At 36.5% G+C, this 27,983-nt stretch overlaps 3 protein-coding genes across 5 annotated transcripts; 1 reads left to right on the top strand and 2 right to left on the bottom strand.

Annotated features, from left to right (window-relative positions):
* Positions 1-281: 281 nt before the first annotated feature.
* cUnh1orf146 (chromosome Un C1orf146 homolog) lies at positions 282-3,197 on the top strand (the record flags this gene model as incomplete). Of its 2 annotated transcripts, XM_079884860.1 has the most annotated exons (6): positions 282-410; positions 594-684; positions 772-885; positions 2,327-2,498; positions 2,774-2,852; positions 3,087-3,197. In XM_079884860.1, exons 1-6 carry the CDS (start codon positions 351-353, stop codon positions 3,195-3,197), a joined length of 627 nt encoding a protein of 208 aa, XP_079740986.1. In that variant the 5' UTR covers positions 282-350. The 2 variants fall into 2 exon arrangements, with proteins under 2 accessions (XP_079740986.1, XP_079740987.1); XM_079884861.1 differs by lacking the exon at positions 772-885.
* On the bottom strand, positions 1,750-22,286 carry glmnb (glomulin, FKBP associated protein b). Of its 2 annotated transcripts, XM_079884857.1 has the most exons (20): positions 22,261-22,286; positions 19,179-19,262; positions 10,422-10,555; positions 10,007-10,126; positions 9,189-9,299; positions 8,152-8,260; positions 7,772-8,009; positions 6,752-6,854; positions 6,481-6,659; positions 6,099-6,152; positions 5,969-5,999; positions 5,761-5,850; positions 5,412-5,453; positions 5,244-5,317; positions 5,029-5,113; positions 4,791-4,900; positions 4,171-4,228; positions 3,928-4,063; positions 3,737-3,828; positions 1,750-3,645 (listed from the first exon to the last, which is right to left on the bottom strand). In XM_079884857.1, exons 2-20 carry the CDS (start codon positions 19,219-19,221, stop codon positions 3,559-3,561), a joined length of 1,896 nt encoding a protein of 631 aa, XP_079740983.1. In that variant the 5' UTR covers positions 19,222-19,262; positions 22,261-22,286; the 3' UTR covers positions 1,750-3,558. The 2 variants fall into 2 exon arrangements, with proteins under 2 accessions (XP_079740983.1, XP_079740984.1); XM_079884858.1 differs by lacking the exons at positions 19,179-19,262; positions 22,261-22,286 and having other exon boundaries at positions 1,750-2,453; positions 3,555-3,645; positions 10,422-10,677.
* On the bottom strand, positions 20,878-27,439 carry gfi1ab (growth factor independent 1A transcription repressor b). The gene is made up of 7 exons (XM_079884859.1): positions 27,302-27,439; positions 24,421-24,624; positions 23,887-24,087; positions 23,037-23,419; positions 22,810-22,947; positions 22,539-22,704; positions 20,878-22,435 (listed from the first exon to the last, which is right to left on the bottom strand). The coding sequence occupies exons 2-7, from the start codon at positions 24,530-24,532 to the stop codon at positions 22,257-22,259; spliced, it is 1,179 nt and encodes a 392-aa protein (XP_079740985.1). The 5' UTR covers positions 24,533-24,624; positions 27,302-27,439; the 3' UTR covers positions 20,878-22,256.
* Between the last annotated feature and the right edge of the window lie 544 nt (positions 27,440-27,983).

The following is a 27,983-nucleotide window of genomic DNA, read 5'->3' as shown; positions in this document are numbered from 1 at the left end:
TACACAACAAAATAAAATAAACTAATTGTTGTAAAATATATATATATATATATATATATATATATATATATATATATATATATATATATATATATATATATATGTGTGTGTGTGTGTGTGTGTGTGTTTTGATTAATGTTTTCCATAAATTATATTTTGAGTCTGACAATTTGAGTAACTAGGTGAATTAACATTCAGCATTTCTTTGTATGTCACAGTTTGCCCGCGCCCGCTCTAACATTGGCGTCAGTTGACGGACTGGTTAAAACCTTTTTTACATATAAATATAGGCTACTTTGTTGAAGAAAACTTTTAGCACCGTAACTGAATATCAAGCCGACAAACTGGAAATGGCAAGCGATACCAACACCTCTTGGAAAACAACCGTTATAATCAGCACCTCACCTCAGGTTGGTTTTCCGTTTTTACGTTGGTTGGCTAATAGCTTGCTGTTAAAGTTTATAGGTTGTAGTTGTCATAGCTTTAAGTAAAATATTTTTTTCTGTTTTTGATTGTACTAATTGGACTTATTGACCTACTGAATCACACTTATTTATGCGCGTATCTGCTTTTATTTTGTATTGTCTTCGCAGTGTGATGAACCCTCACAGATTCTTGCGCAGCAGCACAGGGTTCGCCGCTCGGACAACATTCTGTCCTCTTCTTTTGTTTTCCCCTTGTCAGGTAAAAAGTAACTTAGTTAAACTTCATCGGTAAATGTAATACTTTATAGATGATGTCCTACTTAATTTTTCATTTTTTTCAATGCAGTAACGAACGAAAACTTGTACGTTATGCAGCTCAATGTGCAGAAGCTTCCGCTAGTTCAGAACTGCTGTCCTGCCTGTCCATCACAATGTAGAGCAATCAGCCTGGCAACAAAATGTAATTGTATTAACTTAAATAGGACAATGCCAACTGTGACGGAGAACATGTAACGTTATATGCTGCAAGTTCGAACTGACATGCGCTTGGGAAAGCGTAGTCGTAGGCCACATCACCCGAGACACGAGGGGTAGGCTAAATATTGGGTTCTCCTTCTCTTTTTTCACTGTAGATAGATCTTTGTTAGTGTCTAATATTGAAAGTAAACTTTGTAAATATATATATATATATATATATTTAAACGTAATGCAACCCATATAGAGTGCTGCAGTGATGACAATAGGCCAACCCGGAAGTCACCCTGGTTCCCTTGACAAAAAACCCGATAGGATTTTTTTTTTTTTTTTCTTTGGCTTTTGGATTATTTCAGAAAATAATTTATATGACCAAAAAAAAAAAAAAAATTATCATGATAATCTTCACAAATGAACACAACTTTGATACATTTTGAACCCTAAATTCAATTGGCAGAAGTGAATCGCTAAACCTAGGATGAAAGCTAGCCTATAGATAGTCCCATTTAGCCACATGTTAGCAACTGCATTTTTCAAGACAAAATCAAATCATCAAAAAACTCAAAGGGGTATTACTGATGTATTTATTTCATGTTGTAAAATAAAATGTGAAAATGTCTTTTGTTAAAGATATTTAGCCTGGGTCTTTTTTTTTTTATCTTGTCTTACTACAGACCTTATTTCTGGCATTTAACACAAAACTATTTAAAAAAAAACCTATTGATTTCAGATGGAAGTGCTAAAATGCTAACTTGTTTCTGTGGTTTGGCTTACACTACAGAACCATGTAATTCTCTCTGTTAGGAAACCACTGAGAAGTTCAGGCAAGCACTTACACTGTTACAAAAGTACAGACGACATAAGTTTTATTCGGTCAGAATGTTTAGAAAAGTATGCATACATTTTTTTTTAAATCAGTTATAGTAGAAAGCCAAAAAGAGAAATATTCAACACACTGTTTTTATTAAGAACCCTTGTTACATTTCCGTGATTCTCAAAAGTGAAGTGAAGAAAAGTTGAGTAAACTTCTATAGTGGTGAACAGAAGACTACAGCAAATATGATTTTAGCACTCTCATTTGTCCCAATATTAAAAGAAAAAAAAAATCCACAATAGCCTTTCCACGACTTTCCAAATGAGGGAAAAAAATAGAGAGAGAGAGAGAGATTGATTACGGAGTTCAGAAGGGAAAGATATGTCAAATATGTCAAATTTCAGTTGTAGAAACATCCTTGCAGCAGTGATGCCTAGTTTTTTGTAATTTCATGCCAAGGATATATTACGTATATAAGTATAGTGTTGTAAATGTACATAAATAAATACAAAATTTAAATATAAAAAACTACATTAATGAAGTTAATAACTGTGGAAACAGATCCCAGGTGTACGCTGAAGAGTTGCCTTCTCTTCACTTATCTGTTGCACAGGTACGGCTTTCTTGCTGGTCACACTGGAGGAGTTTTCAGCTAAGCTTGAGAATACAGAACTTTTTGAGAGAATTGAAAAGTTTATGGAGGTCCATAGAAACAGTTTTCTTCTGCTTCAAGCCCCAGTCTATGGAAAAAGAGAGTGGGACATATTCTCATCAGTGCAGAACAGGTGCATGATCATTTAAAATCTACAAACGTACAACATTATTTTGAAAGAGTACATTACATACAGCCAATTCTAGACATGGCATCTAGAGATTCATTGAATAAGATGCCCGTGTGGAACAATTATTTTCCAAAGATGATTAATAATAAATAGCTAATGAACACACTTTGTGGAAGAGCTCAGTTCTGGCCAGCAGCAAAGAATGTTTTATTTTGGGGAAGAAGAAAAAAGAATATGTGATAAATGGTGTAATTCTGAAATTAAAATTTTTGCAACAGATTCCTTGGCTGTAACCTCAGAGTCATGCCCGTGCATAGTACTGCTGATGTAGTGAAGGGAATGCTGATCATCGCTAAGGTAACCTGCATGTCTTGCACTTCAGTTTGTGTTTGCTTTATTGTTATCATTTTCTAGTAATGTTTTTATTTCACAATGAATGTTGTATAGAGGTGAATTAAGTTATGGTTTTTAATGTTCATGTTATACTATTAAAGCATAAATACCAAAATAAATCATAATAATTTATTTTCCATATATAAGAAGTATATTAGCATGGTGCCTGCAAAAGATTTAATGGCCTTTTTATTCCAGGCCACAAGTAAACCCAATGTGGAGAAATTGAGAGATCAGATGTCTTTGGCTTGTGCTCAGATCGTTGATCATAGCCCAGTTTGGGGGATGCTTCAAGAGATACAGTTCTAGTGGTATTTATGTTCATGTCCATTTATCTTCTTAATGTTTGCTATACTTATTTTTAACAGCAGATGTCAGTATTGTTTCACAGTAAGTTGTGTAAAAACTGTTAATTGCCATTCCTGCTTTGTTCATATCCTTGTAAAAAAACATTTCCATCATAATAGCAAAATAGTTCATAAATCATTAAAAAAACAAGTATAAACTTTGCTGGAAAAGACTTCAGAATACGAATACAGTATTGAAAATATTGATTTTGTAGGTCTCTCACATTGTTTTTTTATCATTACAAAATGCAGCATGGTACAGGGAACGTAAATAAATAAAAATACATTATTCAGTTCAGACCACAGTAATTGTGCCCACTTGTTCATTTTTGACTCTCCTCAATGATCTCCTCTATACGAACCACAAGGCTTTCCATTAAGTCATATGTGACCAGGGCACACTGCAAGACCTGCAAATGATATATTTAGTGTTATATATGACTTATTGTCACTATTTTAAAACTGAATTCAGATAAGTCGTAGGCCTACTGATAATCTAACCTTATCCTGTGCCTCGCGTGGCATGCTGCCAAGTGTCTCATTTTTCACAATCAAGCTCTGAACTGATCTCTTCCCAGAGGCCTCCTTAAATTCTGTGGGGAAACAAAGATGTTACTACAAGTCAAATTCTATTTTTTTATCACTACATAATATATACATTTAACTGAGATAGAACACAAAGCATGTATTACCTTTAGCCTTGGTCTTTTTATCCTCTCTAAGTCTTTTTAACTCTTTTCCATGGTATGATTTTGACATGCTTAGACATACTCGTAATAATTTTGTGTAACTTTCTGCAATGTGGCACAGCTCTATCCATATTCCAGTCTGAAAATAACAGGATGGGTCTTATTAACAGAACATGTTGAATATATAAGTAAAATGTTATATTTGGTGTATATTGGTGTTTTGACTAACTGTTGTAAAAATCTTACGGAAATTTCTCTTTCCTTTATCAATAAATACCGCAGGAGATTCAGAGACTCCATGACCCTTTAAAAACAATAAAGAAGAAAATATTAATATGGAAAAAAACAAACAAATAATTCTTATTTCTTAGTCAAAATTTGTCTTCTTATAATTCTCGTACTTTATACAGAAAGAGTTACACACAAGAAGTGCATATAATGGTAAATGCTGACCATCAGCAGGATGAAGCAAGGCCTAAGTAATTTATCAGGGACAGATTATCCAGACGAGGTATGTCAATCACTCAGGTTTTAGTATCATTTTAGGAATGACACAGGATCTGCCTCAAAAATTGGACTACTCACCATCTGTTCTGCATTGTGGGATCGTGGCAGTAAACCTGGACTATACACTCATAAATAAATTATAGTTAGGGATGGATTGTATTTAGTTAGTGGGAGATCTAACATTTAAAATAGAGACAGCTGCCATATGTGGAGTCTGTACTTGGGTTACGATTCATGTCAATGATTTGTTGATATGAAAGTTGATTAGATCCATCAAGATGTAGTTATGTGCATTCAGTGGCTTGTCAGGCGATTGTTTCCTTTAGTAAAAGCTTTGTAAAAATACAGGTCTTGTTCACCTGTCCATCCCATGTAGCAAGTCAGTTTCATGGCCCTGTGGGAGAGTGATGGTGTCTCTGAGCAATGAGATGAGCCATGTCCCCTCAAACCAGCCATCCTCACAGACTGACTTTAATAACAAAAGAAAATAAATATTTCTAACATCAGTGATTCAGAGTTGATAACAATCGTATCAATTGGAGAAGTGGACATTCAAGCATGTGATTCATGAATATATCCGATTGTTTTGTACACTACCTTTCTGCACAGTTCCACTTGATTCCTTATGTTTTTGATGATGATACTTTCTACCCCTGCATGATGGCTAGTCTTCATGATGCGTCTTAGAGCATTCACAAAGAAGAAATAAGCAATTAATACCCAGCGATGTTCTGACTTTTTATATTTCCATACACTAACAGATTCCATTCAAATTTTGATAGCACTTTTAATTAAACATCTAGATACCATACCTGAAAAATTTGTGCTTCGCTTCACCATTAAGCTTCTCTATAAAGAGCTGGAACACCACAAGACTTCTTGCTCTCTTCATGAAAGAGTTCAAATGACAGCAAACATAAAACTGGCTTTAATTCACATTGATCAGATTTACATGCAAGTTGTGTCTCACCTATACTCACCAAATGCTGGATAGGACAGTCAATCATAATTTTGATTAAGTTCTGTGAACAAATAACAAAAGTTCTCTTGTAAGTTAACAATGTCATTAAAAAAGTAAACCTTGCTGAAAAACACTTTTGTTTTCACCAGGGATTCGTCAATTATTAAAATTCTGGGGAAAAGAAAAACTGATATGGTACTGATATATTGTGTAGCCTTAGTTTTCACCAATATTAAATTATGTAGGTTTTAAGAAGTGGGGTGATGTTTATTTCAGTTTTTTTAACATACACAGTATAAAAGACAATAGTACATTTCAACTCAAAATTTATTTTTGTTTATTCCATAACAATACATAGTGTTGCATACCTGTGGAACCTCATGAAACGGTCTCAGCTCTAAGAGATCCGCTGGAAGACTGTAGTCTGTTACTCTTTCCAAACTTATAACATATAAGTCCTTAAAATGCAAAAAGACATCACAAGAAAGTTACAACTCAGAACTGAAAAATTAAGTATGTACATAATTTTCGGCACTTGTACTAACTATAAGAATTTTTGGTGGAAGTTCACTTTACCAGTCCTTTCAAAATCCATGATTCATCCTTTCTGCATATGGATACAAAGCAGGAAAGGAAGTTGGACTAAATACATGGTACACCATGTTGGCTTTTTTTTAATAAAATAAAAATTGCATTGTGTACACACCTACTCAACAGAAGATTGATGTATTCCATATTGCACTGCAGGACGAAAACAGGGCTGAAATAAAATGTCAAATTAAACCTACGTAAAAGCTCTGGTGCATTAAAAGTATAACAGTCATGTAAACCATTTTCATAAAAACACTGTTATTGTGTACCGTAAAAAAAAACAAAAAAAAAACACTTGTCGAAGCTCCTAACCCTTTTGGTGTATCTGAAGGCCTGAGCACAAAACAAGATTCTCAAATGAAGGGGATTTTAAACGGCTTTTGAAATCCCACGAGATTTGTGGCCTCAACAGTTCACACTGTCTTTGAGTCTGATAAACACATGGCGAGAGGGGAAAAAACAGATATTTAAAGTTTTGAGGTCTAACTGCAACTTACCTAAAAACTGCAGGAAACACTTCTATGGCAATAAGCTGGACAAACAGCAAGTAAGCCATGCAAGCTCTTGATTCATTTGGATGGCAATCACCTGTCTCCAGTATATCATCTTCTTTCCCCCTCAAATGATTGTAGAACAGCATTTTTGGCAGAGACTCTTGGATCGCTGCTAAGATTGCCTAGTATTAAAAGCACAGAAGCACTTAGAAGGTCATTCTTTTTCCAAAAGTACCATGCCTAATAGTAACACGAATGTGACTGATATCATTACCATTATTTCTGTGGCAAAATTCCACAGGGGTGAAATTTCTGTCATGTTTGCCTCTCTGTCCAGCTGAACTTGGAGGAGAGGTTCGCTTAGACTCTTCATGCAACTGAGCCATTAGAGAAAGAAAGAAAATTGTGAAGAATTAGGTAAAATATTGTCTAAGATCGCATGCTTATAATCTATAAAGGGTTACATGTTTCTCCACGTTGTTGCTTAAATGACTGCTAATTAAATTTGCTAAATTTTCACTCACATCAGACTCTGACAACAGGCTATTTTTCATTTAAGACAAATGATTGTTTATTCTTATTTAGGACAAAACTGAACATTATCCAAATCCATTAGTTTTGAACGCTCAGACATGTGCCTGGGCATCAGACTTCCCTGCTGAAAAATCCAGCATTGCTTGTCACCAGTATAAAGTAGGCTTTGCATGATGGGACCAGCATGGGATGCTGGTTTGCTTGTCCCCAGCATGGGAGTTCTTGTGTGCTTAGGAACAGCATGACTATACTGGTCCACCAGCTCAAACCAGCATAAACCAGCTTGGATCAACATGGAATTCATGTGGTTTTCAGCAAGGCTTTTAGATTTTTCAGACTTTTCACCTGTGACAACGATCATATTTTCATTTCATCTGTACTTTTTGATTACTGATTACTCTTGTTTAGAACAAAACCAACTAATATTAAAATCTATTTATAGAACAATACCAACCAATATTTATATCGCTTAAATGCCTTTGAACATTTAGACGTGTAGCGTCACTGCAGCACTGATATACAGTATGACAGCACTATAAATGCAGTATAGTTAGATTTAAATTGAGAGGATGACTTCTATCATTGGTATATATTGTCATATTGCCCAGCCAAGTAAAGCTCTTAGAAACATGTATTGTGAAAAGCACAATACAAATAAATTGACTTGACATACTTGGATGAATGGCTAATTTAAGCTGTACGTATTTTCCATTAAACAAATATTGTGATTGCATTAGTAAGAACAGGTTTGAAAACATACAACTTCAGAAGAGCAGCCCTTAGTTTGGTGGACACTGAGTTTGTGTCTTGATACTTGGCTTCCTGTACAAAGGGTTGTACAAAGGTCAGTATTGCAGTGCAGCATCGGCAGAGCCCATACACATCTTCCTGTTCCTGTTTGTGTGAGTAAGGTACAGGCAGTTTTGAAATCTGTTTCTGCAAAGAATCAAGGGCCAAAGCCAGTCCAGGGGCCTTCGACTCGTTCATTCTCAACAGCACTGGAAAGGCAACAAACAGAAAATGTGTAAATTCGTTATAGTTGCAGTAGAGGTAGCCTTGTTCGTTTTTGGCTTTTATTTTAAGTTAACATGCTTTTTATTTTAAGAAAACATGTTTTTTATAGTGGTTTATTTCAGTTACCTGACTGAATAAGAGGCATGAGAACAATTATGGAGTCTGAGATGGCATTTGGATCAGTGTTCTCCACTTGGTGAAGTAAAATATTGAGGAGTTCTTTCACATTGCAGATCTGCAATTAAAGTTATGCTTATGCACTGTCATCATCTTATTATTCTTATTTAAGAACCATATGTAACCCTGGACTACAAAACCAGTCACATGGGTAATTTTTTGAAATCATGAAAACTGAATAAATAAGCTTTCCATTGATGTGAGGTTTGTTAGGATAGGACAATATTTGGGTGAGATACAACTATTTGAAAATCTGGAATCTGAGGGTGCAAAAAAATCGAAACATTGAGAAAATCGCCTTTAAAGTTGTCCAATTATGTTCGCAATTGTGCTGCATTCACTCAGAAAAATAAATGATTTATATATTTACGGTAGGAAATTTACAAAATATCTTCATGGAACATGATCTTTACTTAAAGGTGAACTAAGTAACTTTTTTACCTTAACCGAACAGCTTCGGAGTCATTGGAATAGTTATATGACTTTTTTCGGGTTGAATGGTGGTCGTCTCGCACCCCCCAAGCGCCTGTGAGCCGAAAAACCACCCTTGCAACTTTGGGCCGGCGGGCCGCCAGGAAGTATCGCGTGATACCAGGTCTCGCGATGTAACGAATTGCTCTACGGCAAAAAAATCTGCTAAAATTCTGTCATTATTGCGCTCCCTCGCGCTGTTCGAACCCGAATGAAGAAGACGTTTTAAAAAATGTCCCATCTGCTTTGATGTCATTGATCTATAGCCTCTGGTATCTGAGAGTCGCCAACGAGTTTTTCAACAGTGTTGTCAAATATCTATTCCGAAGCTGTTGGGGGAGCTCTATAGAGAAACCTGCAAGCAAAAAGCGAAGAAATTCCTGAAACTACATAGCCCTGCTTTAATATCCTAATGATTTTTGGCATAAAAGAAAAATTGATAATTTAAATATACCCGTGCGACATGTGACTGGCTTGTGATCCAGTGTCACATATTTGAGTAAGCACAATCTGACCTGTACAAGTTGATTGAGGATAGCTTGATAGTGGGCAGGACTCCGGTCCTTTCTCAGCACTTCATTCACCAGTGCAGGCAGTAGGCCACTGCCCATAGACCTTACTATGTGCTAGAAAGACATTTATCCTTTTACATTTTTACTTACAATGAAACATTTTTGTATTTTTGAAACTTTTTGTATGTATTTGCATATGTATGCCTATACACATGTATTATACCTATATTCTTCACATGACTGAAATTGATTGACTCACAATCATTTTCATGACCATTTGATGGATACTGGATGTTATTATTTTGAAATCAGTCATTTGAAAATGTGGTGTTTATTTGGTGCATTTAAGCTCTGCTTTAAAACCGCAATGGCTTGTTATTTAGTATGTGCTACATGCACGGAAAAGTGGAGCAGTGCAAGAAATTGGTAAATCAACAGCACTTAATGGAGTGCTGCTCCTGAGAGGACTTCCAGTGAAGCAAGAAATCTGACTGGTTCTCCGCTAAACTGCATTCCCACACCCAAGGGTCATGGGGCCTGTCAGTTTGGCAGAAGGACAAAGTGGCGGTTTAGTACAGATACAGCCCATCAAAATTCTACCAATCCCAGTGGATTGATGTCATAAAAATGAGCCCGGGATATATCTGTGTAACATGTTGTGGCACCTATCTGTCTCTTAAGGATACCTTCTTGTTTGCAGTAGTGTGTTATAGAATCTGAGTTGATACAAAAGCTTGGGTGAGAAATACTTTCCAATGCTTTCGAATACCAAGATCTAAAATGAGTTTTTAAAAGCATTATGCCAATGCTTCCAGATTTACCTGATTGGCCTCCTCTTTTATGAAGTCCAGTAGTTGACTGCTGTCACCTTGGGCAATGCAGGTTCGACCAGCATTCAGAAAGAGCTCATGGTCCTCTGGTTTAAAGTCTTCAGTTGTTCTCTGAAAACATGGACAAGAGTCATTGTCAAATCTTTGATTAAAAAACAATAGAACAATCACACTGTAAATCTTGTTTATGTGATTAAAATGAATAATAACTAACAAATGTACAAACCATTCAGAGCATATTCACTCTTGCATGTTCCCTTTTGGTTATGCTCTTTACAGTCATTATCATAATGCATACTGATTTACACATATTACGTTTATGCCTAACTTGATATAAATACAAACTGTTTATAACAAATTAAAAATGCATCAAAATAATATGACACTTAATTTTCTGTTTCCTCACCCATCTTTGAATTACATCCTCTAGTTGATTCACTGCCATTTTCAGAGCTGGTCTTTTCAAAAATAGTCCATACAAGTGACTCTTCAAGGTCAGGATTATAACCAAGGCTTTTCTGCTCAAGATCTGAATGACATCTGCAATAAAAATTCAGCACAAAAGAATCGGATAGCTAGGTTTACAATGGAGGTCAGAATGTTTGAAAAGAATCGAGCAAGAGGAAATCTGACAGGGGACCCTTGTAAACCTCTTAGTAAGCATTGCAGCTGAGTGTCTGCTAATAGGATTAAGAAGCAATCTAAAATAGATAGACAGAACTCTCTCGAAGGCCCTGGAGAACAGTCATGAGATTTCTCATTATAATTTACAGTCAATTCATATTTACTCAAACAAATTCTGTTTGTTCAATTGACTTTTAGAGGCTCTAAGTAGAACTGATTAAACATTTCGCTCTCATACACAGGATTATACAGAAGACCATGCTGACTCATTATAACCCATAGTAGACTGCTCTCAAATAAACCCTGGCGTTATTTAAACAAGTCATGCCATGAAAATAATGAAAGCGCATCAGAAATTGCTTAGTTAATCTTTGGCGAGCATGTGTGTACTATCCCTTAGCTAAATCCCTAATAAGTCCAGCATTGCTCCAATGGACATGTAACCTGATATGAGCCGTGTCTTTGACTTCCTGCATGGACAAGTATTGTAGACCCTGATTTCAGGTGTATGGAGACAAACCAGGTTTGAGCAATAGGATTTAAGCAGCAGCTGCGAAGTTTGCTCTGTCTATTACAGTGTGGTGAAAGGCTTTAACAAAAGGCACAATGTAAATATAACAGGAAAGGACAGGCTGGTTGCCTGTTAGCTTCAGATTTGCCCGTGGCTAATTGAAGACTGCTGATTTAGTGTTTTGACAGTGAACAGACTGTGTGTAATGAAAGTCGAGAGCAAAAAAAAAGATCTCTCACAGTATGTTGACAGACAAACAGGTTTGTTGTTTTTGCGTGGTCAGCCCATATCCTTTTGCACTCACTGTATTCACAAGGTGTTGCAAAGGGAATTTGAATGCAATTAATTAAATATGAATATAGCATGGGATGAAGTCTAATGTTTTTCAGATATAATACTGACGAAATCAGTCATTCATTTGTAATTTTGATTAACAAACAAGCCACAATATTGCTTCAGAATACACTGTAAAAAAAGTGATAACAGGCAATCAATATCTTTAGAAGCAATTTCTTCCTGTTCTGGCCCTCAACACATTTGTGATATTAAATAATATGTTTGACTTGACTAATTTATTTATATGATACCACATGAAGCACATTTTTACATGAAGCTGTATTTTTATGGAGAAACATTTGCTAGTTAACTAACATTTTTGGCTATGCATTTAGTCAGAAAGGTGCTGCCTTGGCAGAAGTATGATGACATTTGTATACTGTTTCTGGTGACACTTTTGAGTTAAAATTTTGAATATTTTTGCATAAGATGCACTAAATTCACTTGAAGCCTCTTTTATACAGCATTTCTTTGAGTGTATGTGTGTTATAGGCCTGTCCCAGGTCACTACTATCATATATCCATGTATTTTTAATAGGGAACAGCAACAGGACAACAAAAGTGTAACCTGACTATCTGATGGACACATCAGCTTTTCAGGCTTAGACTTCTGAGCAAAGAGAAATACGTTATGTTATCTTTTATAGTTTTTCTATTAAACTTTTGCACAAGGAAAACTAACATTAAAAATTATAAAATTTTATAAACAACAATCATATCTCTCAAAGTATATTTGAGTTTAATGCACCTTCCATCACAGACACATACTGTGAGACACTATGCTTTTTTTGCAATTGCTATTCTTTATAATGGCTTGCTGACAGAACTGTTTACTCTGCCACTCTCTTGCCTATTTCTTGGCAATAGAGTGGCCCTGAAGGCCCCTAGAGGCCATGTCTGGAGCTGAAGCTGTCTGCCAAAATCCCTCCCTAAACCCCAGCGAGCATGTCAAGAAAAACTGTGCTGTTTAGGGGTCACTCCCTTGAGTCTGTGCCTTAGCTTTCACTGCCTTGCCTACAGATGGACTTGTGCGTTTGATTTGCAACAGTGCACTTTATATAGACATGGCTCAGATTTTCCATTCCCCATGATTTGGTAACTGCAGGAAGATTAAAAAAAAAAAACTAAACAATAAATATTGTGATTCATGGAAACTACTCAAGTAATAGCTATAAGCCCCTGCTTGAACCTTTACCACACAGAGGAGAGGTCAGAGTCAGGTAAAATCAGCTAGACTTTGATGTATCATAGATAACAAATGAGTGTTTTCCCTTACTCCCTTATTTAAAACGTGCAAATGAAAACATGCAGCATATGTATTTGTGACCCTGGATCACAAAACCAGTCACGAGTCGCACGGGTATATTTGTGGCAATAGCCAACAGTACATTGTATGGGTCAAAATGATCGATTTTTCTTTTATGCCAACAATCGTTAGGATATTAAGTAAAGATCATGTTCCATAAAGATATTTTTGTAAATTTCCTACCGTAAATACATAAAACATTTATTTTTGTGAGTGAATGCAGCACAATCGCGAAAATAAATGGACAACAAGGCGATTTTCAATTTTTTTGCACCCTCAGATTCCAGATGTTCAAATAGTTGTATCTCGGTCAAATTTTGTCCTGTCCTAACAAACCATACATAAATTGGAAAGCTTATTTATTCAGCTTTCAGATGATGTATAAAGCTCAATTTCCAAAAGTTGACCCATGTGGCTGGTTTTGTGGTCCAGGGTCACATTTATGTGCTCAATCTTCAAGGGGGAAGCAGCATCTGTAATGCTAAAATGGTAGATCTGAGTGTTGTCAGAGTGACTGGGATCATGAGGAAAAGAAAACAACAGATCCATACAACCATACAGGTGCTTCTATTGCCGATGCCTGCTTGCCCTTTTGTAAATCGGCATTTTGATGGCGATTACCTGTGTTGAGTTGTTCCAAATCAATACGTACAGTGTGTGAACCTTAATTGACAAGGATAACGCTGGCCCCTTTTCTGAAGGAGAGACACCCTGTCTGCCTTTGATCAATACCATGCTCACCAGCACGACACAGTCCACTTGTGTGCTCTGGTACCCTGTGCCTTCATCTCTGTAGGCAACCCCCAATGGCAGAAGAGGCTGGGATGTTACATGTGAACAGGCTGTCAGAGCAATTTTGTCAGTCTGCTCATTCTCTGGTGTTTAGAGATGCTGACACACTGTGTACTGGTTCCCATGATTTTATTAAGGTGATGGAAGCTTTTAGGCGTGTTTTTTTCCACTCTCCCCCTCCCTCCCTTCCCTCTCTCCTTTTATCCACGAGTACATGTACAAGTGTTTTAATTTTTATTCCTCCTGTCAAATATGTCTCTGAAACACCTTGTTTGCCTGTCATTCAGGTCAACAGATCATCAGTTTTATTATTATTATTTTTTATTTTTTTGGAGTTTAACTTTTAATCAACAGCATAACTTGTGTGATGTAAATACAGGTAATGATTTTTACTGACACTTACTTATTGAGCTGTTCCTGTTCTGGACTTTGCCAAGCTGTGTGATATAGGTCTTTTGTCAAATATTTGGGCCAAACTTTTTGACCACAAAATGTTTCTGTGGAAGTCTGTTTCCGCCTCCACCTCACAATATTACTTAAAAATCTTACAATGTGGCTATATCCTTCAGGTTAATGCAGCAAGTTTTATTTTTTATTTTATTTTGATGGTCACTTTAACACATTCTGTTGACTATAAGTAACGTTGCACTCTCATTAGTGTTAGTAGAGTATTAGACTGGTAGGATTAGAATAAATTGGCATATAGGTGCAAATTTACTTATAGTCAGTCTGTTGGAGGACCATCACAATAAAGAGTTAGCAGATATTCAGCAGAAAGTCTACTAATACTCTAATATGAGTTAGTTGACATGTAGTTGCAAAGTTACTTCTAGTCAACAGAATGGACCATCAAAATAAAGTTACCTTTTTTTTGCCAAGTGATTTTATATCTCACAATTATGACTGTATGTCTCTCAATTGCAATTTTATTTAACATAAATTCTACTTAAATTGTGATTTTACATCTTACATCAATACCATTTTAAATCTTGCAGTGTGACAATATCATGCAGTTCAAACTGTATTTCTACCAATGTTACCAATATTACTATCACAATTGCAACTTTATTTCTCATGAAATTGCCTTTATTTCTAACAATTGCAACTCTATATAGTGTGACTTCTGTCTAACCATGTGAATTTATTTATTATTTTTAAGCTTTATCTCACAGTTACATTTCTCTCTCTCTCTCTCTCTCTCTCTCTCTCTCTCTCTCTCTCTTTTCTTTTACAACAAAGTGAATGTGATAAATCAAGTAAATGTGATTTGGAGGTCATTAGCCACACCTGCTTCTTCACGCTGTTGTTGTGCAAACATCTATAACTGGACTGTGTGGAAAGCAGGCTGGAAAAACTCTGAGTTGATTTGAGCAGATCAGGTACTGCTTGTGATCATTAATGATTTAGCATACACCAGCAGGGAAACGAGCAGGGCCAGTCTCATCTACCCCTGCAACCCAGATCTTTGTCCTCAGATCTCTGTAGTCTTTTACAGTGACCAGAATCAAAAGCAGTCTCTAATTTGGACCTTAAGATTAATTTCTCTCTTTGAAATATTTAATGTGTGACGCATTCATTTTATAGGAATATGTGTAGCTGCATAAGCCCCCAGTTTTACGGTATAAAATAGTTTGAGTCAAATAAATGACTAATTGTTACACTCTTGTTTAGATTTAATTAACTTATTTCTAACATGTTGACTCTTGTGTATAATTTTGCCTTTTCTGTTAGTCATGAAACCGTTATTATTTAATGCAATTAGATTGTGTGAGATTTATCCACCAAAAGATCATGTTTGACATAAAGGAAATAATATATGTTTGAATAGAGTGGACCCTACACAAATGAACGGTGCGTTAGTTTAGTTAAAGCTTGCTCTTTTGTTCCGTTTACACTTCACTGCCCATCAGAGAGTCAACACCAACCACATTCACACAACAGCAGAAAAACATCACAGCTGTTCGCACATACACCATTACATGAAACAGCCTTTTATCTCTAGTGCTTTTAAACAGAGTAGGAACATATCAGTGTGTCTGAGTTAGTGAGCAAACGTATTTTGTGCGTCTAGTGTCAGAATGTGTCTATGGGAGGAGGCTGTGCATGCGAGCGCGTGTGCGTGCTGGACCTCGGGGACGTTGGAAGTACTTACCAGCTCACTGTAGACTGCTTGATCTGTTGAGAAGCAGTGCAATGGCTTGATGGTGCTACAGACTGACACATGACTACACAGACCCTGAACAGACATTAGCACAAGCTTCAGCAAACCTACATCTGAGACTCAAATCATTCATTAAATCAGAACATCAAAAGGAACTTTACTTGAATGCCTCGACATAAATTTTTTATTATTACTGAGAATAAATCTTTTGTCTTTTTTTCTCACCACCACCATCTCCTGTCTCTTTTTGCACTCTCTCTCTCTCTCTCTCTCTGCATATCAGCTTGCCTGCATCCCTCTCTCCTTCTCTCTTCTAGTTTGATACATCCTTTTGCTTGGCATGGTATTTTGTGAAATGGATCTTATGAATTTTTCAGAGAGGTTCATTGCTTTAGTCAGGCCTGGTTAAGTGGAGGATTGTATCAATTCGCAACCTTTTAGGCTGCATGTGCGCACTTTCAAAAATCACGTTCTTTATAGAAGAGGGATTTATGCTGGCCGATAATGATGGATGACTACTGATAATATTACTGTGTTATACACTCTAAATATACTAAAACATTCCCTTACGAAACTCACTTGAACTTTATTTGTATCTTTCTTGAAATGTAGACAAGGGCTTTGGTAATAGAGTGGTAAAAAAAAAGACTCTTACATATTTATAGCTTTTAATTCTACTGTAACTGTGCAGCCTGGGCCTGTCTGTCACATTGTATTTGTTTCTGACCAGAAAGCTTCTTTTTGTTCAACCTTTTACCAACATGAATCCTTTTAGTGCTTTTGTCAGGATTCATATGCTGTTAGATTACTCTTTAAATGTTGATGAAACAGAACTAAACCGATGTACTACTGCTAAAGAAATGCCTAGCAGGATGAATAATGTCATGGAAATTTGACTTATTAATAAGAGTGGGGGGTATATTTCTGGGAAATGTTTAAATTTTTAGGTGTAGTTTTCCGTTCTTAATAGTCTCAATCCCATCTCATGAAACTCTCTGATTTGGGAAAACTGATAAAAAAAAAAATAGTTATCTGATAATGTAAAATCAAATGCTATTTACACATATCTAGCCATTTTTATATATATATATTTTATGAACATACTATTTAAACGACATTTTACAGGTGTACTGAAAACTCCAACAAATATGAAACATCCCCTTACGTCTCCATTCGAGCGACAGCTAGCATCCAAATAGTGGTAGTGATATGTAATGCTAAATGAAGCAGATAAACATGTCTTTAAATGAGCAGCGACCTACTGCACCCACCTTTCAGCAGCTGACTAGCCCGACTGCGTGCTGTGCAGGGGTTGGTGGGCCCCACTGCGAGAGAACTAATGGAAAAGCTTTCAGGGCTTTAACCTGAAGGAAAACGTCAGCTCACATTTGGCCGCTCACCCAGGTCTAATGTCTCCCAATTGTGGCAATCACCATTGCTCTTACCCATTTTTATCATGACCCCCCCCCCCCCCCCCCCCCCACACACACACACACACACACACACACACACACACACACACGCACATACACACGCAGCCTTTCTCTGTTACACTCTCTCACACACTCATACTCCAGCCCCATTGGACTCTGGAATGACTGACTTTAGAGCGTGCCAGGACTCTGGAGACTTACCTTGTTAAACAGTCCTGAAAACAACAAGGACCGCAAAACAAAAGTGTGCAGAGTTTAGGCAGTAAAAGCGTGGTACTCAGGCTCAGCTGGGACATCCCAAAGCAGACTGGGAAAATGCTCCCTGTTCCCCTGAGTCTGTGCTGTAGTGTCATGTCAAGCTGGAATAGGATGAATAGGAGCAGACAGACACTGTACTCTGATGGCCTCACTGTAACCTGATGCAGTTTAAGACAAATCAGACTTTTCTATTGAGATCACTTTTTAATTTTTGTATTTCTTTGTGTTATGTACTTAGTGAGTCAGTTTTATTCTCAGTAAGTACATGATAGAGTTAATATTTGTATCTATTTTTTTTTTTAGCATATATTATATATCCTATTTTATGAAAAAAGTCAAGCTATATCTGTATAGCACTTTTCACGATGCACTACATTTTCACAAAACCATTTCATTAACTACGGGAATTTTGTAGTTTATAGATTTCATATACAGTACATAAATCTTTTTGTCAAGCATAGTTCATGTAACCCTGTGCAAATTGTTCTTCTCACAGATAGTGTGAGGGTCTGTTATGCGTGCCAACCAAATTCCTTATGTATTTTTCTCGCTTTTTTTCTACCGTTCTTTCTAAAATCATGAATAATTTGTATCACCACCCTACTGCCTGATGACAGCTGTGCAGTTGTCTTGCAGTCTATTTTTCAGATCAAGTAAATAATGAATAAAGCGCCACAACAAAAGAACACAGTATCTGAGCCCTGTCTCCCTGAGACCTTCCACCGCTCTCCAGTCACAGAGGTGTAGACGCCCTGCATTTCTTCTGTCACCTCTGTTTATCTTTTTAAGTGAGAGACTACTGAGTAATTCATCAAAATACCAGAATATGTTTCACAGGTGATACATACATACCTTGTTTATGCTTGATTGCTTGCGCGATACTTGTGCTTGGGAAATGTTGAAATTATTTTTTAAACAATCCAGATTTCCCTCTTTTTAGATCTCCCTATTTTTTTTTCACTGGTTTTCAGTCTTTTTCCACATATGTGTAACACAGTATTGTGAAAAGCGCTATACAAATAAATGTGAATTGAATTGAATTATTCAAGTCAGCAGATGATGTCATGAAGATTGGGAATTTGGAGGATTCCTAGCTAGTCCTTAATATTCTCTTATCGACCATATATATCAGGAGAGTGTGCTGGTGATATTTCACTCTCTCATAGATAGAAACATTGTTTGTCTATCATTAAACATGTTTTGAGACCACTGTGGCAGGGTGCTGTTCTTTTTTTTTTTGTCCATAAAATGAAAGTCAATGGTAACCAATTATTTCTTCAAAAATATTTCCTTTTGTGTTCTGAAGAAGAAAGTTCAGGTAAACCCCAAGTTATGAGGACAAAATAAATGAGGACATTTTTGTTTCCCATGAGGAAAATAACTTATGAATCATGCTCGTGATGTTTTTTTTTTTGAAAATGTAAAAATGTTGAAAAATTCTAATTGGTATAGGTTTACAATTTGTAAAGCATAAAAATCATTATGTCTGGAAAGTCCCCATTTTGTGTGTGTGTGTGTGTGTGTGTGTAGTAAGTAAGCCAGAGAATGAAGTGCTCTGATTACTCGCCCACTGAAATTGATTGGGCTCTTTCCAGGACTTCTTCTATTCATATTTGATATGCCTGGAGGCTGTGGGGCAACGGTCTTAAAAACCTCACTGAAATCTGGCCTGGCCTAATGGTCCAAGCTTGCACTTTCCCTTGAGTGAACTGCAGAGAATTGAAACTGTGGTGGATACTGACCTGCGTAAAGGCATTGCAATCCCTGCAGCACTCTGGACAACATCCATACCCACACTGCCACTCTGTCTACTCTAATTCAGACCACTGTAATAAAAAATGATTGTTGGTTTAACTTAAAGCAAGTTACCTGGTTGCTTTAAAATTTTGAGTTCATTGAAATGAAAAATTTTACTTATACTAAAAGTCGTCAGGCTTTTTACAATAGGCTACAGATTTTTTTTTTTTTTTTGCAGTCATAATAGAGTTTTTAGTCGTTTCAGCAGATCTGTGGGAATCATTTTGATAACGTTCTCATCTGTACAGAGGAAAAAACCTTTGTCGTGTCAAACAGAGGAGATTGGTTTAATGAATAGAAACTCAAAATATTATGTTATCTGAACCACATTAATTAGCCTACTTGATTTGACAAAAGATAAAAAGTTATTATTAAAATAAAAGTAGGCTATAATTATATATATATATTAAAAAAAATAGAATTCAGTGAAGGGAAATGACGAATTCTGCATGTGAAATGATGGAATATTTGGTTTCATTTTAAATATTACTTTCTAAATATTATCCTAATTCCAGGCATGTTCGATTTTCCCTCACAGCAGCAGGACATGTAAATCGCACAGCCATGTGCTTATCTCTCTTTTCTCTAGAAAAATATGCATTTTCCTGTTCCTCTCAGTCAAATCTTCGGGGTTTTAAAATATTCAGTATTTTCGCGGGCCTGAATGCAGCAAGATTTGAGCTATAAAAAGTCAGTGATTTCAATCTTTGATTGTATCTTCGCACTATACCAAAACTTGTGCTTCTAAGTTGTAACACAGAACTAAAATGGCATTTCGAACAATGTTGAGGGTACTTTTGGAAAATGAGAAATCAAGTTTTTTCCTGGCTAATGCAGCGCGGTTGCGTAACATATTTTAAACCGTATTATTAACCTTGTTCGTGCCAGATCCCTAGATAAGCTGACGTTATATCCCGGGGCCATTTTAAACTGCAGGGCAGCAGAAAGCACTGAACCGCCATATTCCGTGGGCATGAGTGAACTGTTTCTGCTGAATAAACTCCCTTTATTTACACTTAGTTTAGTTAACAGCGGAGATCCCAACTGTGTTTAGAGTGTAAATAATAAAGGGAATAATAATGTTCATGGTCAGATAAGACGAGGCATCAAGCCGTTTGATTTGATGATATGTGCACCTTGCTTATTTGCACACAGAAAAAATATATATAGGCTATAAGAAGATTTTAAGATTTTGGTCAGGTTTGTTTCTGAGGAGGACTAATAGTTAATTAGGCTACTGTGCCAATTAATGATTTGATGCAATTATAAATATTGTTACGTATTAAAAATAAATAGGCTACTTCAAAAATCAAAGTGCTTTCAATAATTTTAATTGCGGCATGTTTCTCTGACTGAGGAATAAATCAGTGGGGAAATTAACAACAGAGTCTGAAACCAAATGGACAGATGTAAAAATGTTACTCCAAGTTTTAGATGAAAAATATTTTCGTGTCATTTTTTTTTATTAACAATGAGCATGAATTTAATATTTAAATATTTAAATATAACTAATAATAGGCCTATAAATATACAGTTTTTAATAGATCCTAATTTTTGCAGTTTTATTCACTAGTCCCAACACAACTGAATTAAGTAAATATAGAGGGAGTGTACACTGAATTAAATTGAGACAAAATTCAAAAGAATTGTGCTGCATTCGCTCATTTTAATCAAGTAAATTGAAGAGCAGTAAAAAAAAAACCAGACCTGAATCAAATAGAACAATTATTTGCAACATGATCATATCACTTTGATGACTGTGTTGAATTTCATTTAAACTTTACACAATAGGCTAATTATGTTCTCTTCAAACATAAATGTATAAAGTTGATTTAATTAAGTGTATTGTTTAGTAGATCAGTTCAATAGCTTTCCCTTTTTTCAGTGTTTTTGACATGTTATTTTGTGACACTTTCTTTGCGGTCTCCTAGTAAATACTGAGATTTATAAATAATTGATCAGGTGTTTTTATTTTTCTCGTCCCTTTCCCATTAACTTGGTGTTTCAATAATTCTTATCTTGAAAATATAAGATAGGCCTAATGCGAATTCATTGATCGCGAAACACGACAAGTGGAATTTCCCACAGCTCTGTTGCGAATAAATAGGCCTATGGGCTATTTTTATTTAAAACGTAACGAAATGCTTTAATTTACTATCATAAAAATGAAATGCCCTATCCTTAGCTCAAGTTATCCGATAGGCGCAGTAGCCATAGAGATTTTACAAATCAGTATGAAACAACAACTTTGTTTATTACACACACACACACACACACACACACACACAAATACACGCTAGAAATATCTCTTCGTAATATTCTTTATTTCAATAAATAGTGTAAATTATATCAAACAAATAGGGTATTTGTCAATTTAATTTATCTGACAATGTATATTAAGTAAGGCTATTTTATTTACGCTAAAGAAAACGAACCTAATACAAAAGAAGAAATGATGACTGTAATGGTTCGAGAAGCCAAATAATTTAAGTTGGGCTATAGTACACAAACACTCCTTTTATTGATGAAATCTCGCAGTCTATTGTAGTGCTTGTTTTGCCAGCATCCCATTCGCAGCGTTGAAAACAAAGTGACATTCTTTTGAGATGCGGTGATTTTTCTCTCCTTCAGCTGATATTTTGGGTGATACAGTGTCCTTTCTCGCGGCGGTTATATTTCGTCCCTGATTATTTTGGTGAAAATATTTTGGGTTCAGACACGACGGCTGACATGTTTCTGCAGCGGACTATTGATTTGAATGAAGATACCCTGTGATACCCTGTTATAATATCACCATGAAAGCTGTCAGACCTGCTGGCCTGCTGCTGACTCGTAGGCAAATCTCACAAAGCATAAACAGCTCTACAACTAATGTAAACGCTATTAGTCGCCAACTCTAAAACACTGATTTGATGTTTTATGAATGAGCATTTGTAGCTTGTTAAATTAAAAAGCCTGTTAAAGTCCCGACGGGTTTTGCAATAGTGTTTGGTAAAGTCCTTGACTCGTGAACCAATGTTTCCTCACTTCAGTCCATGTTGTGTTTCCTTGTGTCTTCTTAAATCGACCTTGCGCTGGAATCCTTTGCCGCAGAGGTCACATCCAAACGGTTTGAATCCAGTGTGTTTTCGACTGTGCGTTATCAGATTGGAGCTCTGACTGAAAGCTTTCCCACACACCTGACATTTGTGTGGTTTTTCCCCTAGAAGAGAAAATCCACACGTCAACGTTTTCACCCAAAGTTCTATTTTTATAGATAAAGTTCTAGAAACATTTCCATATGGCTACAACTTTATTTCGTTTACCTGTGTGGATGAATGTGTGTTTCTTCATATCTGATTTCTGGTGAAATCTCTTCCCGCAGAACTGGCATGGGTATGGTCGTGTATCGGAGTGTATAAGGAGATGAGTGGACAGAGTGGATGATCTTTTAAAACTTTTCCCACAGATTTTACAATCAAAACTTCTCTCCTGTGGGATAAAAGGCGTGTTTGTTCAAATTCAATCGATTTCAGTTACGAAATGAAACATTTGTGCTATGATTTTCATTCCTAAATATGAACATGATGCGAGCACCTGTGAGTGAACAGCTTTGTGTTGTTCCAGACTGACCGCGTGTCCGAACGTTTTCCCACAGATGTCGCAAGCAAAGGGTCTTGTTCCACTATGCGACCTCCGGACGTGAACTTCCAAGCCATGTGGTGTGGAAAACACCTGTGGAGCAGAGAGGACAATCTTTAATAAATAATGCCTAATCGTGATTTCTAAAAACAGTCAAGCTAATTTGCGCTTGTAAACATTACCTTGCTGCATTTGATGCATTTGTATGCGCCATTTAGCAGGAGACGACTACACATCGCATCGGAGCTGGACTTTATCTCAGTTCCTTTTCCCAGTATGCTGCTGTCGTCATAAAATCCAGAGGCAGTGGCGCGCTCGAATAGGGTGGCAGTGGAGCCGTAAATGCCTGCGCCAGATCCTCGTTCAGTAAAAAGAGAGGGCTCGACATGCACGCGCTCATTGTAATAGACTGGAGGAGCTGGCCGCTCGTGAGAGTGGTGATGATTGAGAGTATGTACCAGCTGTCTGATTTCACATCCCGAGTACCTGCTCCACGCGTAAGGCCTGAAAGGGACGGCGAATGGCTGTGTTTCCTCAACGGAGGGTGAAAAAGATTTGGCTGACTCTGTTAAAAGAGAAAAACGATCAATTAGCCTAATGATTTTCGTGTTTTAAATATGCTGGTATTCGGTTTAGAGTTATAAAGTGACTAGGCTATTGCTATCTGCATTGATAGCTATCAGCAAGATTGCTTGCTCATCTGCAATAGGATGTCTCAGAGACGTTTCCTGTCAGATGTTAAATAGACATTTAGAAAATATCTTTAAGATGTTTAGTGTGATTTAGAATGTATGTAAAACTGGTCAAATAGCTGGTATACTTTTAAAACAAAACAAACGTTTTTGTGATATAGCCTATATTTGATATTTGATAAACATTGTTTTATTCAAATTCTGTCCGATAATAATCCGAAATGAACGAAAACCATTTTAAAATTATAAATAATATATATAAAATCATATACATTCACACTATAGATGCAATTTGATGGGCTTTAAATATTTAGATATCTCCAATAAAGTACACCCGTACCCGGTGATGCTGATGGTGACGGAGGTCGCCAAAAGTCTTCGTAATCTGACGAGCGGTCGCACACGCTTCCCCCAGAGCTGAGAGGAGACTTGGAGGAAATATCAGCTTGATCCACCAGGTGAGAGTGCGGAGAACAAGCATCAGTCGTGTCGCCTGTCAGAGCATCCGTACAGCACTCGGAGTCGTCTGAAGTTTTGCTATCTGTAATGATTTTCCCCCCCGTCAAAACCACAGCTGTAAACTATTGAATCTGAATCTCACAACAATAGGCTATGGGTAGGCTACAACGAAAATCTAGAATCCAGAGTTTTCCCCCACACAAATGTAGTCATAATATACGCTCAGAATTTTACAATCACTTTCTTTCTTAGACAAATAAACAATGACTTCATTATGTTTATGTAGAAATAAAAGAAAGGTAACTAGACAAGACTAGACTTTTTCTTTTGCATACATATACATTTTCTGTTTGACAATTGCAATGCATTCTCCATTGTTCTTCATTTCTACATTTTAAATGTAATTTTGACATACCTGCGCATATGTGAGCTAAAATAGAATCAAGTCTTTTGTAGTCATCCTCCAAAGATCGTGGCTGGTGGTAGCTGTGTGCTTTTTTGCTCTTCACCAAGAAAGACCTAGGCATTGTGTCTCCTCTAGTTCCTTCCTTCGATGTCCTCGGTCATTAGTGAAGATCAGGCAATCTGTCAGATCCACAGATGCGGTGGCTTTTTATCTCTGAAAAGATTTGAAGACCATTTGGTTGAAGAGCAGCGCGTCTGTATAGAGGATGGCAGAGTGGGAGCATGCGTAAAGCAATTCTCTCGTCTGCCAGGTGTTATGAAGACAGGTGCTTTAAAGGGACAACTACCCAGCCTTAGGCCTGTGATTGGTCCGCCCCTCTATGAGAGGACAGACAGGTCCGGGGGGAACCGTGGCTATCAGGATAAGTGATACACTGTTTTATCAATGTGTTACTCAATCCCTAGCTGCAGGGGGAGAGGAAACGAGGAGACGGCAACCCAGCCTGTGCATGCCTTCTGTAGCTAACGATTTGCGCAGGTTTTTGTTTTAAGGACTTGCTGTTAAAACAAAAAATATATATATGTTCTTCCAAAACACAGTTTTTATATATATATATATATATATATATATATATATATATATATATATATATATATATATATATATATATATATATATATATATATATGAATAGGGACTGCTATCTAATTTGTTTTGCGTTCACATAGCCGATGGATCATTCATATAGACATATATAAAATGCTAAAAATATATATTGTTATTGGCTTTTTTTCTTAACACATCAACAAAAATCGTGCAAACTATGTATTTATTTTAGTTTGCTGTAGGCTATTAGCAAATATACACACGTTCATTTAAAAAGTAGGTCTAGATAAAATATTTCATTTGAAATGTATTAAATATTTATTATTTTATTCTGTATTTTTATTTTGTTTTTAAGTTTCGGGTAATGCGCCAAAAACACTCCCTCAGATACAATTCAATAAACAAAACACTATGACAATCTAAACGTCATCATTATTAAACTCTTCAAAGCCAAATATCTCCTCCCTTAATCACTGTATCTTATGCTTTGCTACAATTGTCCAAAATAGGCCTTTGAAGTCATTATTTTAAAGAAAACAATTGAATTTTTTAAAACAGTCATTTGTAAAACTATAGCCTAAGATAAGTATAGCCTATCAAATAATTATATTTTTAATAAAAACATTGAATTGTCGTGAGTTACCTTATTGCGCAAGACCAATAACTGCCGAATGAACAATAAAACTCAATAACACAGTCAAAATCATTTATTTTTTGGATTACATTTTTAATTTTTAATTCAATATGTAGGCTAATTTTCAAAATTAAGTTTTTTTTATGTATTAATTCTTATTAATTCCAATCATCTCAATGGCAAAAAGTGTCCCAATCAACCAGTAGGCTATACACCCCTAAAGTTAATGTCCGAAATTAGAATGCGTTTTTTAAATTTTAAAAACGCTGCTGTTAATTTCATAATTGACTAGCTAGGTTCATTAACCGGACTTTATCGAGGTGAAACTTGGTTTTAGTAGACATGAATAAAGCTGTCCACACGCCAGCGGGGTCACGGTGATCTCGAGTTTCGTGGCTGCTCAGTGAACAGAGCGTCCTTGTTCAGAGTGGACGCTGGTGATCTGTCGTGGACACAACAGGGACACGCATTCAGCTCGTGCGGCAGACAATCAGTGGGACCCTATACACCAGCCAATCAGTCTCCGTCTCACCTGCCTTTGACTCGTGACAGCCGCGCAAATGAATCGCTTCACTTCACTACCTAGAGCGCTATGCAGTCTGTCATTTAGGGGGGAAAGCTGATGTGGGGCTAAGCGTTATCTTTACTGGTTCAACTTGTTATTTGGACATTTTTCGCTCACTTTATGATCAGTTTGTATGGATTTATGAAATCTGTCGCGCCCATCAGATAGGCTACCTATAATCGCACAGTCCAGGATGATCCGCAGAAGAGCGAGTGTGTTTGATAGCCTACTGCCAACAGCGAAGCGCAGGAAATCAAAGCGCAATGTGCCCTCCGTCGATTAGACATGCCACCCCAGGGTAGGCCTATCCGGTAGATAGGATACCGGTAATGCAGGACACTATTGCCAATATCTTGACTGATGTTCTGACATTATCTCACATTTACTGTGTAGCCATCACGAGAAACATAGGAAACAATCATATTTAGGCTATCCCACATAACGAAAGTGACAACCTAAACACGGCAAGCTATACCGAACACGAGGGGAATATTTAGGCTACATAAACTCAATAACGGCACAAAATAGCCTACTTTTATGTCGTTCCATAGACCTGCGTCAGTGTCATGATACATGAATTAACTCTCAGAACAAAATAAACAAACGAAGATAAAAAGCAATATCCTGACCATTGCTGCTTCCTTTTTTTTTTCTAATTTTTTATTATTTTTTTATATAAGGATGTTCTTTAAATATTGTACTTCTAAAATACAGAGCCTACTATTTAGTTATAAAGATATAGGCTAAAGAATATTTTTATGAGCAACCAAATAACGCCACCAAAATCGTTATAACGCTTCGTTTTTTGATCATCTTTATCGTCCTGCACAGTTGAATGTCATCAACGAAATACCAAGCGTTGCAAATTAAAACGTTTGTATTTGCACTGGTAAAACGTTCCAGATACAAGTCGAGTTTTATTCATATTAAATACGTAGCCTACAGTATGAAACTTCACGCATAACTGGAAACGCGCGAACTGTGATTGCTCTTAGCGAAACCCTGATTCTAGAATTATGTTTTATCTGTCACTTTAAATTTAACAAAAGCTCATTCCCCGACAGGAATTGCAGTAGCCTACTTACCCGATAGTCTAACACAATTCGTTGTAAGATGATTTCAGGACAGTTGATGTGTTTTCGTTTAAGTCAAAGAGCGCACAGCCAATCTCCTCTCATGGGTTTTAAGCGTACGAGCATCTACACACACACATACACACACACACAAATAAAAGCTTCCTGAAGAACGTTATTTGCGACACATCTCAATAGCATTCCAGTGTAAAGAGGGCTGTACCTTCAACAGCTGCTTATTTCAGTGCACTGAATGTTTATTTGTCTTGAAAAACAGCGTTACATAAAATAATTCATAAATAAAATAAATCCTAATACAAGAAAAAAAATACACGCCCAGATACTGGTTCGAGTTTTTTTTTTTCTCGATTTTAAGATAAACTGTTTTACAAAATAGTATTGTATTAAATGTTGTGAATAAAAAAAAAAAAATAAAAAAAAAAATGGATTACCACTATCGACTCTTTTTCATGCTGCTGCATGGAAAATAGCGAACAAAACATGACAGTCACAGGCTACTATCAAATTGTCTTTTTATTGTGATATGAATCAACACGTCCATCGTCTTCAAGACACTTATCTTGCATTGTCAACAGTCTGTAAAGCGTTTCATGCCCACAGGAACATTCCACAGGAATTCACTGTTAAACACTCAACTTTTGTAAGGTTTTAGTTTATTACAACGGTTTTTCTT

Source organism: Squalius cephalus (assembly GCF_949319135.1).
Source record: "Squalius cephalus genome assembly, chromosome: 10".
Lineage (NCBI taxonomy): Eukaryota > Metazoa > Chordata > Actinopteri > Cypriniformes > Leuciscidae > Squalius > Squalius cephalus.
Note: the sequence above shows the minus strand (reverse complement) of the source record. Positions and strands in the feature narration are given on the sequence as shown.